Source organism: Tamandua tetradactyla, chromosome 3 (genome assembly GCF_023851605.1).
Source record: "Tamandua tetradactyla isolate mTamTet1 chromosome 3, mTamTet1.pri, whole genome shotgun sequence".
NCBI classification, from domain to species: domain Eukaryota; kingdom Metazoa; phylum Chordata; class Mammalia; order Pilosa; family Myrmecophagidae; genus Tamandua; species Tamandua tetradactyla.
The window spans coordinates 174,838,854-174,857,192 of NC_135329.1; the positions used below are offsets into that span (position 1 = coordinate 174,838,854).

Below are 18,339 nucleotides of genomic sequence, written 5' to 3' on the forward strand. Positions count from 1 at the left end.
TGTTGTATTATTTTCAAATGACTTCGTTTCAGGGCTGACTTTAGGTGCCAGCCTCAGCCTGGCTCAGGTGAAGGACATTCTAGCTGATGTGATTCTGAAGCAACCAGAGGAGAAGACCCAGACATTCTGTGCTCTCCTGAAGCATTTGGGGACTCTGGCCGGGTCACAGATCAGAAGCATGGCTGTATGTATTTGATGACAGTAAACTCCCTGATGTGTGTCCCCTGGGTGACTGTCTCTTGTGAATGGTGACATTGCCATGATAGGCAAAAAGAGTAGTTCACCAAAGCCTTGCTTAATACTTATTTTAACCCCCCCCCCCCCTTTTTTTTTTGGTAGTTATGATTCTAGGGAGAATATAACTCATTATTTTTTTTAAAAAGTCTTTAGGGGGGCACATCATGAGCAGGCATTTAGATTCAGATCTGAACCCTCTCCTGGCTGTGGGCAACTGTACCCTCAACGTGCTTTCAAAAGGTAAGTGACAATGTCCACTTGGAGATTACTAAACCTCCTCTTCTGACCCTCCTTCTTTCTGTGGCGGCAGGGAGTCCAGTTTTACAAATGTACTCTCTGCCTGTCTGTGCTGACAAAGTTGGCCAGTCTGGTCCTGATTTCACACAACCACAGTATCTTCCTCTTTTCCTTTTTGTGGCCATGTGTTATCTTAGGGAGGAAAATTTGCATTCAGAGTTTTCAATTTAACATTTTTTAAAATGTTTTTATTGTCAAATATAACATAAATACAGAGAAAAAAAGCAATAATTTTCAAAGTACACTTCAGTGAGTAGTTACAAAACAGATTTCACAGCTTGTTATAGGTTACCATTCCACGATTTCAGATTCTTCCTTCTCGCTGCTCCAAAACACTCTGTTATAACTCCTCCTTCTCCTTTTATCCTTCTCCAAAACCATAGGGATGTTTAGGCAGTGCCCATTCTGACTTTTTCATGTTGAGAAAGGGTGTCTACACTAAAGGATAGGGGGATGTAATTAGTTGATCATCTTGGAGAGGCTGGGTTCTCTGGATTTCAGGATTTATCTGGCCTAGGAACCCTCTGGAAATTGTAGGTTCCAGGAAAGTACACTTAGTGTATAAAACTTTTATAGAGTCTCAGTTTGAGCCCCTAGGTATTCTTAAGAGTTAACAAGAATGAAGTAACATCCCTTTTAAAAGTCATACAATGAGGAACAGTTTCTGTGATGTGAATATAGGCATCAGAAGCTTCTTAGCTTTCATGCCCACATTATATTTTGTTATAGTTTTATACTGTTCCTCTCCCACTGTATTGATTCTATACTGGGAATCTATATATAAAAGTTCTTTGGGTGCTGGAAAATAAAGGTAAGCAAATAAGAGAGAAATTCGTTGGTCTATAAACTAATTGCAGATCATTTATTTGCCTTTGTATGTCTGGTAGTTAGTAGAGTTCCTTGCTACACACAATAAACATTTGTTGAATGATGATCAGTATATTAAAAGGAACATTAATATCTACCCCCTGCTTATAAAGCCCCAAGTAAACTGTGCTGTGTAAGAAGAGGATTGCTGAGGTCCTGTTCTACCTGAAACTCTGGACTACTCTGCTGGATAATTTTATTTATAAGCAGCAAGCAAAGCAAAAAAAACAACAGTGGGGCCTAGACTGGAAGAAACATTAGAAGATGCTATTATGGGGTGAAAGATTTGTTAAGTAGAGCAAGACCACTTCTTCCACCAAACAACCAGTTTCCTTGGGTTTTTCCTAAGTTTTGTTCATCCGATCGTTTCATAAACAGAATAGATTCCAGGGAAAGTGTGATTTCTTTCCACAGAAGGAGAAAGGCAGATTCCTTTAAATGAGCAATTTCTCAGCAAGTGCCCCAAGGCAGACTTCAAGCCTGAAGAAATCCTGGTTTCAGTGAACATCCCTTACTCAAGGAAGGTAGGAACGTCCTTCTTCCAGTTTTCTGGTTTTACCTGTGAGCCTACAGCTTGTGGATTCTAACACACGGTGGGTTAAGAAAGGATTGAGTGTTTACTGGGAACTTAAAGCCCAATTTCAGGAAAAAGTTCGGGGTCATTATGTGAAGAGGAATTGCAAATAGTTACCTTTTGCTTTTGTATTCTCCTATAGTTTCTAGAATTGGGAAACCTTCAACTCTGCCATTCTCTCTCTCTCAAATTCTAAATTACTTTCTAACTAACTTCTTTTTCATTTTTTAATTATGATAAATATATATGTAACATAAAATTTGCCATTTTAACCTTTTTAAGTAAACAATTCAGAGGTCTTGTTTATATTCACAATGTTGTGCAACCCACACATCATCCGTTCCCACAATGTTTCATCACCTCTGTACCGTTTAAGTAATAACTCCCAAGGACCCGTCTCCAACCCTTGGGAGCTTCTAATCCACTTTCTATCTTTATGAATTGCCCTGTTCTAAGTATTTTACATAAGTGAAATCATTCCATGTTTTTCCTTTTGTGTCTGGCTCACTTTACTTAGCATAATATTGTCAAGGTTCATCCATGTTGTAGCATGGATAAGAATTCATTCCTTTTTATGAGTGAATAATATTCCATCGTATTATATATCTAACAAATTTTTTTTAAATGTCTTTGTCCCGTAACTCTTTTCTCCCTATATAAGACTTGAAGAATATACTTCTACTTACAGCTTGAGACTTGAAAACAGGCTAAAAAAAAAACAAAAAACCCACATTTACAAACAGATCTTAGTGGAAAGAACAAGGGCTTTAGAATAAGATAGAGTTCTGTTTGAATCCTGATTTCAGTCCTGACCCTGAGCTACTTACTTAGTTGCTCAGAGCTTTAGGTTCTTTATCTGTAAAATGGGTATAATCAAGCGTACCTTGGAGGATTTGAGGAGGACCACACAAAGCAACAGATGTAAAAAAAAAAAAAAAAAAAAGCTGCCTAATACATAACTGGCACTCATCGTGTGTCCGTGCTACTTAACTTTGCTTTCAGTGGGAATTTGTGTCGGCCTTCCGACAAGCCCAGCGGCAACAGAATGCACTAGCCATTGTCAATTCGGGAATGCGGGTCTTCTTTGGAGAAGGGGAAGACATCATTAGGGAGTTGTCCATCTACTATGGAGGTGTTGGACCAACCACCATCTGTGCAAAAACTTCCTGCCAGAAACTCATTGGAAGGTATGGCATCATGTCCTGAAATACCAAGTAATGGGGCAGGTCTTTTTGTGGTGAGATATTACCAGAAGAAAAATGCTTAGTACCTTTATATTTAATGGCATGGCATTCCAGTAAGATTTCATGATTATGTGTCATTATATTTCCATATGCCTTGATTATAGTAATTGTGAAGTGATTATTATATAGCATTCATGTGTAAGGAAAGAGAGAGAGAGAGAGAGAGAAACAGCTTATCTCCCAAAAGTGTATAATGCCCAGGCAGTGCAAGCAACATGAGTAAAAGGTGTATTCTTTATTGTGGGAAAATAATAAATTCCATGATGGAAAATAGATTATGTGTTTGTTCTATAACAAATTGCTAGATGCATTTGCTTGACTTACTTTTTATTTCTATTGGTAATACTAATAGCTAATATTTCTTGAACATTTACTAGGTATCAGGTACCATTTCAGGAGAAGTAACATTGAGCAGTGAAAGTACGTGAACTTGAGTCAGTTAGGTTGCCAGGGTCCAAATCTCACTTGACCTCTGTTACCTAAGTGATGTCAGTCAGCTTACTTAACCTCATGGTACCTCAGTACCCTGTTCTGTTAAAGACGGATCATCATTCATACCTCATAAAGCAAGTGAGAGGGTTAAACGAGTGAGTACACTCATGAGTTTCTCAAAGCAGGGCTGGCATGCAGTAAGCACTTTACTGATGTCAGGGTAAAGTTGCCACTGGGCTGACCTGGGTTGTCATTTATTCCTTGTGAGGTAGGTGCTACTACTGTTCCCCTTTTGCAGATGAGGAAGTGGTAAGGCCCCGTCAGACACCTTGTGGGTGGTCGAGCCATGATTTGAGCTCAGATTGCCTGAGCCTGGAGCTTGTACTCTTATTTGCTTCACGAGCCCGTCACCATTTGTCTTACCTGTTGGTTGACCCTGTGAGGTATTGAGTTGTGTCAGCTGGGAGTCTTCTCTGTTGGCTCACACAGGCCCTGGAACAAAGAGATGCTGGATGAGGCGTGCAGGCTGGTTCTGGACGAAGTCTCCCTCCCAGGCTCGGCTCCTGGTGGGAGGGTGGAATTCAAGAGGACTCTTGTCATCAGCTTCCTCTTCAGGTTTTACCTGGAAGTGTCGCAGATTTTGAAGAAGATGGTAAATGAAATAATGTATTAGTTTTCCCAGTGCTGGGGAATATAGTGACACCCAAAGTAGAGAAAAGAACCCCTGCCAAATAGCTGAGAATATATAGAGAATATTAATGGAATTGCTGGGCAAGCATCAGACTGCCTGTTGAAGGGGTGTGAGTTTGGGAAAGAATTGCACATAGAGCTCAGAGTTTTGTAGAGTTTTATTTTATACAATTCAATTGTTTCTGATATGTTGTTTTTCTAGATGGTATGCAGAAAAATGATTAGTCATTTGAGTACATTTTCCCCAGTAAAGTATTTTCCTCACTTGTTGAAGTTTACTTTCCTGCTTTTGACTTTCCTCTCTGGGTTCAGCTTCATTTCTCTTACCTTTAATATGAAGATGGCAGCTACTCCACATGGTTACCATGAAATGGGAAAGTAGTTGTCGTTATGGGAGAGGGACTACACATGGTCCCTTCAGAGGGACATAATGAAAACTGCTTAGCAGTCTTAATAATAGTGATCACAGTCCAGGTATTCTCTTGTCTTTATAACAAACGATTAGAGTTAGCAGTCATTGACGTACAGACTAACAGGATTTCTCTGGTTAATTTGCTAGACCTGAAGGGAAATCACACAATACTGGCCTTGTTGACCCATGCTACTGTCAACTGGCCAAACCAGACTAGAAGCCAAGGACACCTTCCTGTGGTATAGAAATTAATATGATCACTTTAAATAAGAGACACAAAATTCTCTTTCATTGTCTTTGAGGGTATCTTTTCATTATAGACAGAACCAACCAAGAACCCAAAGGGTTGTATCTGATTTTTTTAGAATAGAAGCTTGAAAATATATATAAGTCCATTTGTCACCAGATAATCCAAAGAGATAAAACTATGGTCAATTGTAGCTTCACCCAGTTAATAGCAAACTAATATAATTTCTTCATGAATCAAGTGATATAATTTGAAACTTCTGCCTCGGAGTTTTATACCTTGAAGTCAACTCCTTCTCTTTAAAAACCTCTTGTTGGCTTTCCTTTTCTATTAAATGTTTTAAATTATAAAAATCAATTGCTAGGTATATTCAAAGTTTCATATAGAGACTAAAATGACCAATTTCCCTGAGGTCTAAGAAGTGTTTTTCCCGGGAATGCTTCCTCCGGTGGGGCATCACTGGGACACAGCCTTCTGCATTTTCTGTTCCATGCACTTTGTCACGTGGTGCAGAGCAGAGTTTGAGGCTCATTTGCAATGATGTCCTTTTGCTCCGATTTCTTCCTAGCTTAAGTATTCTCTTCCTTTCTAGTTCATTTATTTAGCGTCTATCTTCCTGTTTTATTTGTTCGTAAGCCCTCAAATTGTTTAGGAAAGTGTGTGAGATAGTCATAAGACACATGGAGATGTTGTAGGCAGTGATAGGCCATTTTCATTTGTCCCTTCCTAATATGTAGTAGTAGGTCTATGCCTTTGAGGGTATATGTCCTTGAGATCAGGGAGCTGCCTGCAGCCCCAGGCTGCTGAACACAGTGAGTTCTTAGTCATGTTAAACATCACATTCATATTAGCCTCCCACCAAAAGCCCTTCTGCCAAATTTTAAATAGCTATAACCATTCTACTTTTCAGGACCCTGTCCGCTATTCTAGCCTTGCAGACAAGTACGAAAGTGCTTTAGAAGATATCCATTCCAGACATCACTGGAGCATATTAAAGTACCAGGTTAGTGACATTTTTTTTTCTTTTTTTAATTCAAGGGGCCTGGTCTGTAGCTGCTCCACCTGTGGGTCCGCAGTCCCACTTGTGTCTCAGTGATTCTCAAGCTTTATAAACACAAACTCCCCTTCTGGTGAACTCAGAACCTCCTTTAGCATTAGTTAAAATTTTCAAATCAATGAAGAATTGCAACTAAAAAAATATCAAAGCTCTGATAATTTTAAAGAAAAGGTCTGCTTTGTTCTTGAAGGTCATGTGTGTTGTATCGTGACCTTGTAGCACCACCACACATGAACTGGCTGGCTGGCCTCGGGCTTTCTGCCCTTGGCGTTGTAGAAGTCGGAGTATCACCAGGGTGGGACTCCGTCAGAGCTGTGGGACTGCTTTGATTTCATTTTCAAGGAACAAGAAAAAATAGCCCCGGGAGGTTGATGAAAATGCAATAATGTGCTTTTTTGTAAAAGCTGCTGATTCATTTTGTTTGAATGTGGAGGTATTTTGCCCCCACTCCTTATTCCCCAAGTGATTTTCTATGAGTTACATTTTAGAGTAAAACATAAGTTCTAAGAGATGTTTTTGAGCTCTTCAAGTGAAGGCTGAATATCAGAGAGAGAACAGAATTCTCATAATGTTCAAATGGAATTTTCTGCCGTAACTATCATAAAAGAATATTGATAAACTAGATAGGATGTAGTATATTCTTCCTTGAAATCATTATCAAGAAACCTGTCTAGGAGAATTTCATCAAGTTGAGAGCATGACGACGCCTTTTAAAGCATCAGTTCATTGAATCTGTTGTTGGATTGTTATAAAAGATCAGTATGTCATAAATAGACATTAAAGTTGGTATATGCCCCTAGAGGTTTAGGTTCATTATGTTCATAAACTCAAATTTGCCAAACTCCATAGAAAGTGATATTTTGAAAGTTAAGAACAGTTTCCCTTTCACCTGATGTTCTCCAAAATATGGCAGCTGCAACCTTCTGCTCATAAACATCCAGCCAAGTGACTGTCTCTTTGGCAATGAATAAACCTCAGAAAGGAAAAACAATTTCAATGATCATTCAAATCATCACATAGCAAACCAATAATCTAGTGCTTAACTCATCCTTTTTCACATAGTTGACTATCTTGAAAGTGAGTTTGTTATTATAAATTGCAAGACAACATTTTAGAACTAGTGTATTTCCCAAACATGAGTTTCACTTTTCGTTTTCCTTGTGGCTTTTCACACAAAACATCTACATGCTAGAGAAAATCAGCACTCATGAAGATCATGAGAATACATTTCCCCCACCTCAGTCCATTTGCTTTGCAACATTTTGATGCAGCATCAAGATATCACCAGTTTGAGAGCACACATTCTTTCTTCCATGGTATCTTTAGCCACATACTAAGCATAAGCAAGTGATCAAGTACCGTTCTTTTCACCAGTAGATTCATCACAACAGACTCCAAAAGTGTGTATCTTTAGCTAAAATACTTTTGCGTTTGAATGTAGAATAGAACAAAAATCTATTTTGGAATTTCTTTTCAATCTTTTGGCAGGCATTACACAGCAAGGAGTCACACGATTCTTTTTCACGTTGTGAAGTTTTTCATTACAGATGAAATTGTCATACATAGAAAACTTCCACAGCCTTTACAGAGGCCTACAAGTAGATTTCCTTAATGTCTACACTTTTTTTTTTTTACATGGGCAGGCACCGGGAATTGAACCTGGGTCCTCTGGCATAGCAGGCAAGAATGCTTGCCTGCTGAGCCACCGTGGCCCTCTTGATGTCTACACTTTTGCAACGTGCAGAATTTTATTTTTCAGGAGGGAAAAAACCTCTTAGGGCTTTAGAAAATGATGTGCTTGTCACTCAAATATTGTTCGAGAGGCCATCTCAACGTCATAGCCCAGCACTTTGGGGGTGCTGAGGATAGTAAACAGAAAATTGATCCCTGCCATTGGTAACAAATGAAAAACTATACCTGACAGAACCCTTGTTGAAGTTGTTTTACTTTTGATTACCATCTGGGCTCCTCCAAGCAGAGGGAGAAGAGAACTGCTGAGAGCATTTGGTCGTGGGGACGGAGCAATGAACTGTGTCAGTGGAGCTGGTGTGTGCTGGCGGCTCCAGGTCCTCGCTCATGTCTGAATCCTAGTGTATAAAATTTTCTCTCATTTTCCCTTTTCCCCTATGTTTGTGGCCTTATGCCCACCTTTATTTAATGGTGCCTGGCCTGATAATCTTCTGATTTCTAGTTTATAAAGTCAGGATGAACTCAACAACCACCAAAAAGAGTAGGAAAAAAAAGCTTAATCAGTACTCCCTTTTTGGTACTGTATTGTAATAACTATAAAATTGAATTTTATATCTAAATAAAACAAATATGGACTTAAAACTATACATGTTTATGTTTATATGCAATAGGAATTAGTCCAGTGCAGCCTACACATACTTCTTATACCAAGTTAGTTATAGAAATCATTCTACTTCCTATATATAATCATCAGCCAAAAACTGGTTGACAGTTTACTTCTTGTCATTTATATTATGAAAACAAGTTATTTTTTCATTTTCCAAATAGTGATCAATAATGCTTAAATGATTTCAACTTACACGTGCCACTCTCTTCTTCCCCCTAATATTCTAGGCCTACCCCTTGCCTGGAGAATTGTGGTTCTAGCTCAAGGGGAAGGTTTATTCTTTTTTTAACTTCCTCAAGTAGGTTGGAATGAATGAGGATCACTATTCTTGATTTCCTTTAGCAGCAGAGGGCATCAGAGAACTGCATTTTTCACAGTTATTTTTATGTAAAATTCCCTATTATAATCATGGCTCTCTCCTGTTCATGGCATTTGGTAAATTAAATCCAAATGTTCAGAAGGAAAAGAAAGCAAAACATCTGCAAGAAAAGAAAACATGCTGTTTGATCAGTGGGATCTCTGACAGCTACAGTCATTCTCTTTCATTCCTATGCAGTTCACGAGACCAAGGATTTATTTTGAAATTGGAAAATCTACCTCAGTGATGAAGATGAGATACCAGTTTAGGTTGATTTTAATGTCTCCTGTATGGTCCATATGCATTGAATATGCTTTTAAAATGGCACAATCTGATATTCATATATAAAAATATTCAGCTTTTCTTTGGTCAGATGTCTTAATTTATACTGAGTTGGAAATAGATCAGTTTCAATTGCTTTTTTAATTCTGTAGTATATGTTCTGTTGGGAACTGGCTTTCTCTTCCCTCATGTTCTGTGATGTACCCCTGTCCTGTGAAGCTCATCTCAAGGAAGGAAACCCTGTCTAATCCAGGGCTTGGGGGCTGACCCCGTAAACTGCAGTGGGGAGTAGCAGATGGGGCCGAAAGGGGAGGCTTCCATAGCTTTTCCCAGACTTTATCCTGGCCGACCTGACCCCACAATTCTTCCAGAGAAAGCCTCGGATAATCTGGCCCCAGCTGTTGTAACAAACACAGTGCTCTCCGGGAAGTCAGAGCTCCAGGCAGCCCTGCAGTGAGTCCCATTGTCAGAGTTCCCGGCCCAGAACTGCTCATCTTCTTTTAGAAGGTGACAGCCATGTCACCGGTTGACTGGCAATTTCCCTGAAGTTTCCACTTCCCTGACTCCCAACACCAGCCCCATAGCCTTCACCCTGGTTCTAAGCTTTACCTTTATCATGTCTCTTAACCTCTTTTCCTTCTTTCTTTGAAACCAGTTCTTCTCCCATCACCCACCCAACTAGGAGAGCTGACAATTCTCGTGTTTGAAATACAGGGGAAACTTTATATTTCTTAGTCTCCACTTCAGATAATAGAACATATATATGGTACTTATAGAACCAGTAACAAGACATGGCATTTGGTAACTCCATCAGTTTCTAAGAACAAGTAACTTTAGTGAATCGTTGCTCAAATTGTATCTCCCTTAGTCTTCGCTCTTTACCAGTATTGTTCAAGTGACAAATTTTACCAATATCTCTGTGAGGTCCTCACTCAGAATAGAAAAAGAAAAAGCTATTGTGGTTGAAGGCATGCCCTCAATATTTTCTATAAGCATAGTCATTAAATCATCATATTCCTCTGCAAAATATTCTAATATATGTACTATGCCTAAATACAGTAAAATAATTTTCAAAAATTTTTTAAAAATACATAAGAATTAGCAAGAGAACATAATTTTACATTGTTAGGATGAGATTTATAGTCATTTATTTCCACAAGTGAAATTTCCATTAGAGATGTTTGTGATCTATATTCGGAAAAAGTGAAAACAGCAAAAACAACATGTATGGGATGACTAGACGTCCTAGCCTGCCTGGGATCTCAGGGTAAGCTGATTTTCCTGATGTTATTAATACTGGCTGTTTCATTCTCAAAAGTGTTCTGGTTTGAATACAAATTGTGTGGTTACTCTCTTATGGAAGACGTACGTATACGTAATAGAATTATTTCTATTTTCTCTACAGAAGTGTAAAAATTACATGTTGATTTTTTAATTAAATAGGATGCAGACCCAAGGCAGCTTCCTCAAGATCCAGTTGGCCACCCCGTCATGCATCTGTCTGGCATTAAGCATGCCACAGGTGAAGCCATCTACTGTGATGACATGCCTGCCGTGGACCAGGAGCTCTTCTTGAGCTTCGTAACGAGTTCAAGAGCTCATGCTAAGATTGTGTAAGTGATCAAATTCTTGCCCAGTCAGTGTTAATAAGCGCCTTGCATCTAAGTCCTAAGCCACTCTGTTAGCAAAAGGTAACCATGTCTTGTTTCCCCACTAGTGAAATATGATGGTATGAAGAGGGTTGGAAATATCCAAACCAGATTGGAGATGATTGATCTAAATGTAGGACTTACTGCAATTTTTCCCTCCATATGATAACTCCACCGTCCCAGGAATTTTTTCCCAGTTGTCTGGCGGAGAACTATTGGAGCAGTTCCTTGATATGTCTTATTTCTCTCTTATATCTTATCTCCAAATAACCACAATTTTGATGACCTTGGGGGTGCATGGGCTGCTCTAAGGATCTCTGCTGTGTGTTCTCACCTAGGTCTATTGATCTGTCAGAAGCGCTCACCCTGCCAGGCGTGGTGGACATCATAACTGGAGAGCATCTTGATGGTATAAACATCATGAGCTTTTTAGGCGATCCTGAGGCACTTCTTGCGACAGATGAGGTGCTGCATTTTTGCTTTCTATTTAAAAAATCAGTTCCTCAGCTAATGGCACTTTTTATTTCTTGAAGTTAGCGTCTCCTTTTAACACATCATAGAGGATCCCAATATTTTTGAATGCTTATTATGAAACAATATATTCTATTCTTGACTTAATTAAAAAATTCATTTTCCTTAGAAATGAAGAAGTTGACTAGTTCTATAAAAGATACTTTGGTGTTTTATATTTTCTAATAGTAAGATAGTATGCTGTTAGTAAGTGTGGAAGAAAAAATGAAGAGAAAATAATGATAATTATTATTTTCTAGAACCCTTTCCACATCCCCTCAGAATTCCTCACCAATGTCCAAAATTCAATTCCAAGTTAAAGTGGTTTCTCCACCATGAAGCCTTTTCTTTTCCTTTAATCCAGAAGTTCTCTTTCCCTCTTCTGAGCTCACTATCATTCATTCATTCATGCTGCCATTTTTAAATGAGCACAGTTGGTTGCTGTAGGTGAACTAGATGAGTATGGCCCCTTCACTTGTGGCGCTTACATTCTAGTGGAGAAGACAAAGTGGACTCTTTTGTGCACTTGATACACTTTCTACTTTCTATTGTATTTTTACCTTTAATGTCAGTATCTTATGTATTTCCCCTACCTAGTAAAATTCCTTGAGTGAAGGTCTGTGTCTGATTCACCTGTATGTTCTGCACAGTACTTCCCAATTTTTTAGGGTAAATAAGTAGAGGAACAATGATTGCATTTTTTGCCATTTGAAGGTTTCAAAATATTAAGACTTTGGCTACTGTATTTTATTAGGTTAGCAGAAAATGCAAGAAAGGCAGTGTTCAACAGGTTCTTTGCATAACTCAGACTCTTAGTTCGGATATTAGCCAAAAGAACTTCATAATTTGAAACAGTTCCTGCCACTGGCCCTCACTGGCCAACTTAGTTGATCAAACTGAAAGCTCAATGCTCAAGAGTTTGAACTCAAGGTCGAACCTCCCCTGAGCTGGCCTGTGCAACATTGGTAGAGGACAATGAGAATTATGTTCTTTCCATGAATGTTAATTAAACAAACAAAGCTGTTCTAGACACACAATCTAATCCTCGCTATCTGAGGTGTGCTTACATGGAATGTGAGCATCTCAGGTGCTGAGTCACCATATAAAATTAGAGGTCCGTGGAGAGCTGAGACTAGAGCTTTTGTGAACGATTGCTTTTGTTGGTTTAGTTATTTTTCTTTTCTTTTCTTTCTTTTTCTTCTTCAACATTTTTGTATAGAATTTTATGACTTTTAAAAAACATTTCATTGTGGAAATTTTAAATATACACAAAAATAGAGAGACTAGGACAATGAAATTCCACAGATCCATTGCCCAGATTCAACAATTATCCACATTTTGCCATGTTATTTCTTTTATCTCTCCCTATACTGCCTCCCCACACCCAATAAACTCATTTTTTTTTAATGTATTTAACTTTTTAAAAATTTTATTAGGTATATATATACATATATATATGTGTATATATATATATACATATATGTATATATGTACCATAAAATTTGCTATTTCAGCCATTTTTAAAAGTGTGCAATTCAATGATATTAATTACATTTATCATGTTGTGCTACCATTACCACTGTTCTATTAGTTAGGGTTCTCTAGAGAAACAGAATCAACAGGAAATATCCATAAATATAAAATGTATATAAGTGTCTCACATAACCATGGGAATGTAGAGTCCAAAATCTGTAAGGCAGGCAGTGAAGCTGACGACTCCAAAGGAGGGTCTGGATGAACTCCACAGGAGAGGCTTGCCGGCCAAAGCAGGAAGAACAAATGTCTCTTCTGAATCCTCCTTAAAAGGCTTCCAGTGATTAGATTAAGCATCACTCATTGCAGAATAGACTCCCCTTGGCTGATTACAAATGGAATCAGCTGCGGATACAGCCAGCATGATCATGATTTAATTCTATGAAATGTCCTCATTGCAACAGACAGGCCAGCACTTGCCCCACCAGACAAACAGGTACCACGACCTGGACAAGTTGACACATGGACCTGACCATGAAACCATCCATTGCCAAAATGTTTTCGTTACCCCTGATGGATGCTCTCTACCCATTAAGCAAAAACTCCACATTGGGTCTAATACCATGTTTTTCTGATGATAAAACTACTATATGCTCATTGTGAAAGTACATAATAGTCTAAAGAAGATTTTAAAATGGGTGAAGCAGTTTGGTTGTCATCATGGTATAAAATGAAAGAGAGAACTAAATGGCCAAGGTGACATTTTCTAGTCTGGACCATTTTATCCCTCTCTAGCCTTGGTTCTTTTTTCCCATCTAACTTTCTGGTCCCTGTGTGAACTTCTTAGTCTATCTATCCTATCTGCAGGTAAAATGATGCTGGCTGCACCTCACTCCCCACCCCTAGGAAAGGGGATGCTCTGTGCACGATTGTGTCTAGGCTGCTGCAATCTCATGGCTTTCCATGAAAACCCTGTGCTCTAACACAATTTGTGTTCAAAAACTTGGCCCCTGAGCAGTGTTGTGTTATCACAGAACTCCCCTTCCTAGTCCATGCCCTCTCTCCTCCCCTCCTCTCCAGTTGAGATGAGCTATGACTTCCTGGTCCTCTCTGGACATAAAGGGAGCACCAAGTACTGCCGTTCTCAGAATGGTCCTTGTCAGTGGTGTGGCAGTCACAGTTCAAGCCTTGCACCTGGCTCTCCTAGAACAGCTGTCCCTCCAACCGCCCCATGGGTGTGTCTGGAGCCTGAGGCTGCTGTACTTGAGGCAGCATCACTCTGGCCCTTCCTCTGCCACCACTTCCAGTTATACCATCAGAGACCTGAGCTTCCTGCAGTGCCTGGGAGCAGACGGTCAACTCTGATAAATGTGCTTTTCCCACGGAGGCCTTCGTCAACTGTGGCTGTTATCAGAGTCATTACTGATACGAATGGGCCATTTACTAAGTTGTATCCTTCTAGGAGGGAGGAAAAAAATGAGTGAAAGTCTATGACCATGTCCTTGCCCTTCTTGGAAACAAAGGTCTTTCTTTGTTGTAGGTGTTTTGTGTGGGTCAGCTTGTCTGTGCCGTGATTGCAGATTCTGAGGTTCAGGCAAGGAGAGCTGCTAAGAGAGTAAAGATTGTCTACGAGGACTTGAAACCACTGATCCTAACAATCGAGGTAATGTGTCTGATGGTGGTGCTAATACGGGGCCTGAAGCGCAGATTATCACTGGTATATCTGTTAAAATGCTTTTTGGCTACAGTAATAGGAAAATCCAACTTAAAGGACTTCCAAAAACAGGGACTTTATTGGCCTCTAACTATGTCAGTTTCTTTCTGCCTCTTCTCTCTGTTGCCCATGGCACAGATGTTGTCCCAATTGGTTTCTTTATGATCATGAGATGTTAGTCAGTAGCAATCTGAGCTACAAGCTTCCTTGTTCATGTCCATGAGCAAGCAGAACACTACTGTCTCAGCACCCCAAGCTGGAGCCTGAGGTTTAGTCTCTGGATAAATGACTGGCCAGAGGACTGCGTTGGTTCCTGCTGGTGGGTCAGGTATTTTGAAGCACATGGGCCATATGGAATAATAGATAAGAATCTCAATCTGGGCATTGTTTGGAAGGAGGGAAATGAGAATATGGGATGGGCAAACAACAACGTCCAGGACAGGTGGACATGTCCTATAGCTCTCTGTATTCACCTGCTTCCACTCTCTATGAAGCAAATTTTGTAGACACTATTTTCAGATTCTTTAATTCATATCTTAAATGTGTGTGAGAGATGAGATGATGCCTTCAGGTATTTTGGAGACCTAAACAAATCAGAAAATTGCATTTTCCATCCTGTTTTCTAGAAAGGAGCTAGAAAGTCACAAAGGTTATCAGAGTCATCTCCGTGAAATAACATAGTATTCTTCTGCATGAATGTCATTGTTTCTTATTATTTACTAATTAATAGAAGACAGAGAGTTGGTAAAGCAGCATGAATAGATTAGATCCGGAACATACAGACTCCATGTACTCTGGGACTATAATATTATCTTCACAGCATAATGAGTATGTTGTTTCTTAGGTGGCTTAGCATGCCCTGAGAGAGAAAATGAAGAAATTACTTGACCAAGATTAGTAGCTCCAGAAGAACTAGGCTGTGGGTGCGTTTCCTGTCTTGCTACTTAATGCCTGAGAACATAGAGTTTGTTTCAGGACAATTTCCTTAGTGTGTTAAAATTGAAATAAAATCATGTCAGGAGGATAAAAATATAGAAAGTTTAGTTGCAGTTAAATAGTGATTAAGTCTCCTAAATTTTTCTGACCAGTGTCAAGTTCTAACATTCACTTCCCTGTTCATTTCATGTGTTGCCTGCTGCTCTTGCTCACTTTGTGCATCCCGTCTCCCAACTTTTGTTTTAGTGTTAAGTTTCCTCTTAGTATGAAATTGTTTATATAGTAGCTTATCAAATGTTTACCCAGTACCAGTGACTAAATATTTACCTTCATTTCTCTTACCTTCAGTGCAAATAAAATGTAGATAAGCAAACAGATATCACTTTCTGTCCACATTCCCTCACTCAAACCAGGAGATCTATAATTGACTGCCAGAAAATAATACCAGCATCAACTACCCAACTGTAGAAATGATGATCTCACATATTCATCTGAGTTTAAATTCTCAACCAACTAGACCACAGACTAGATTTAATCTGAATTTGTAGTGGCAAAATGGATTCAGCTGCCTACACATTACAGGTCTTTTATCACTTTTCTGAACAAGAAGTATTCAGGAAATTGGCTCAAAGTTACTAAAAGAACAAGCAACATGTGAAGTTTAAAAATACTAACCTTAAAAACAAGTGAATCTACAAAATTAGCTTCTATTTTCAACCTGGGATGTCTGATTCTTAGGTTAACAAGAAAAGTGTGGAATTGATTCCAGTAGTAAAAGTTTTGTGAGTAAAAATAGTGTCTCTGTCACCATCACTTAGTTTTCACACGGCTTCTCCTTTTTAGAGTTTTCTATAGATTGAATGCGGAAACTTGATCAAGCCTCTTGGGTCAATATGTAAGGCTAATGACCATGGTGAGAAAAATATATTTCCCACCAGAATCTCTCATTGTTCGTTGTCAACTACAGCATCACCATTGCTAACAATTATGCAGAGTACACAAGATATTTGTCTCTATTCTAAGCAAGCTTCCTACATTAACTCACTAAATGCTCAGACAAACCTATAAGTACTATTATTATCTTCATTCGGATGGGGAAATTGAAAAGCAGGGTTACCCAAGGTCACGTAGCTGATCAGTAATAGAAGCAATCAGTGAATATTCTATCACAGAACCTGGGACCCATTCCAGTAAAAACAAACCAACCCGCTTTTTTTTAAAAAAAACTTTTTTATTGTAAAGTATAATATATATACAAAGCAAAGATATAAAAAAGGAATAATTTTCGAAGCACTCTTCAACAAGTAGTTACAGGACAGACCCCAGAGTTGGTCTTGGGCTACAATATGATCCTTTCCTTTTAGCTGCTCCAGAATATAGGACGCTAGAAGGCTTAAATTTTTATCATCACAATCGACTTTTTTCCCTTTCCTTTTTTGGTGAAAAAGAACATATATACAAAAAAGCAATAAATTTCAAAGCACAGCAACACAATTAGTTGTAGAACATATTTCAGAGTTTGATACGGGTTACAATTCCACAATTTTAGGTTTTTACTTCTAGTTGCTCTAAGATAATAGAAACTAAAGGAGATATCAATTTAATGATTCAGCAATCCTATTCATTTGCTAAATCCTATCTTCTCTGTGTAACTCCACCATCACCTTTGATCTTTCTATCCCTCTCTTTAACAGACCCACTGTTTGAATGGAGAAAATTGCAGAATCGTAATAGATCCTCCCTGTAAGGTAATTTGATAGGTCCAGTTGCCTACTGGTGACCAGAATTTCATGGCTGGATGACAATCCATGGTAGATTAATGTTGGCAGAGCTAGCATGTCACATTTACCAGTGGGCATGAGGATTCCAGGAAGGTAACTTGATGGAGATAGGTAAGAAAACCTTGCATCCCACCTAGACTATTGTAGCTGCATCCCTGATTCTGTGTACTTACCACTGTCTCCTTCACTGGGCACCCAGCGAAGCTGATAAGAGTCAGTATAAGATGGATTGGTAGTCTATTGTATGAGACCAAAGGAAGAGAGGTTTATTTTGTCCCAAACTTAAAATTTTCTGTAGCGTATAATCTGATTCAACCTGTCCAGATAGCTAATTTAAACAACCCAAGCACATGGAGCCCAGAATGGGAATGAGGGCTTATAGTTCTGTATAGCTTAATGTAATACCTGGATACATCCCAGAGTATGTTGAGCATAAAATTAAGACATAGTGGCAAAGTCCCTTGAGGGACGGGAACAAAAATGTGGAACTATTAAGCCTCACCACGAGGAAAGCCGCTGATATTCTCTCCAACATTAAGAACTCCAAGTCAATAGACCAAGCTATTGATCCTGAGGCTTGCTCTTGTGAAGCTTATTTATGTAGCGGAGAGGCTTACCCTACCTATAGGTATGCTTAGAAGTTACTTCCAGAGGACCTCTTTTGTTGCTCAAATGTGGCCCCTCTCTCTCTAAGCCTAACTCTGCAAGTAAAATCATAACCCTCTCCATTACATGGGACATGACATAAAGGGGTGAAAGTCTCCCTGGCAATGTGGGACATGATTCCCAGGGATAAGTCTGGCCCAGGCACTGTGGGATCAACAATATTTTCTTGACCAAAAAGGGGGAAAGAAATGTAACAAAATAAGGTATCAGTGGCTGAGAGAGTTCAAATAAAGTCGAAAGGCTACTCTGGAGGCCACTGTTATACAAGCTTCTGTTAGACATTGCTACCTGCCATGGCTTGCCAAACCCCAACCAAAACCATTCCTGCCAATCCTAAAGTACGCCTTGGGGATTATATAAGATTCTACAAAGATTCCATACATCAGGGTAACTTTTCAGAAACCTGCAACCTCCAAATGGATCCCTGGAACAGATAAGTCCTGAAATGCAGAGGGGCCAGCCTCTCCAGAATATCAACTAGTTCTATCCCCCTATCCCATATTATCGACAGCCCCTTCTAACATGAAAAAGTTAGAAAGGGCATAGCCCAAACACCC

General features: G+C 39.1%; 1 protein-coding gene across 1 annotated transcript in view; it reads left to right on the forward strand.

Annotated features, from left to right (window-relative positions):
- AOX1 (aldehyde oxidase 1) overlaps positions 1-18,339 on the forward strand; it is a 77,150-nt gene that overhangs the window by 18,110 nt on the left and 40,701 nt on the right. Inside the window, exons 11-19 of the mRNA XM_077154619.1 lie at positions 33-184; positions 384-477; positions 1,816-1,925; positions 2,978-3,162; positions 4,141-4,303; positions 5,911-6,003; positions 10,497-10,666; positions 11,041-11,167; positions 14,226-14,348. Of these exons, the coding sequence (XP_077010734.1) occupies positions 33-184; positions 384-477; positions 1,816-1,925; positions 2,978-3,162; positions 4,141-4,303; positions 5,911-6,003; positions 10,497-10,666; positions 11,041-11,167; positions 14,226-14,348 (1,217 nt within the window). The remainder of the gene's footprint in view (positions 1-32; positions 185-383; positions 478-1,815; positions 1,926-2,977; positions 3,163-4,140; positions 4,304-5,910; positions 6,004-10,496; positions 10,667-11,040; positions 11,168-14,225; positions 14,349-18,339) is intronic.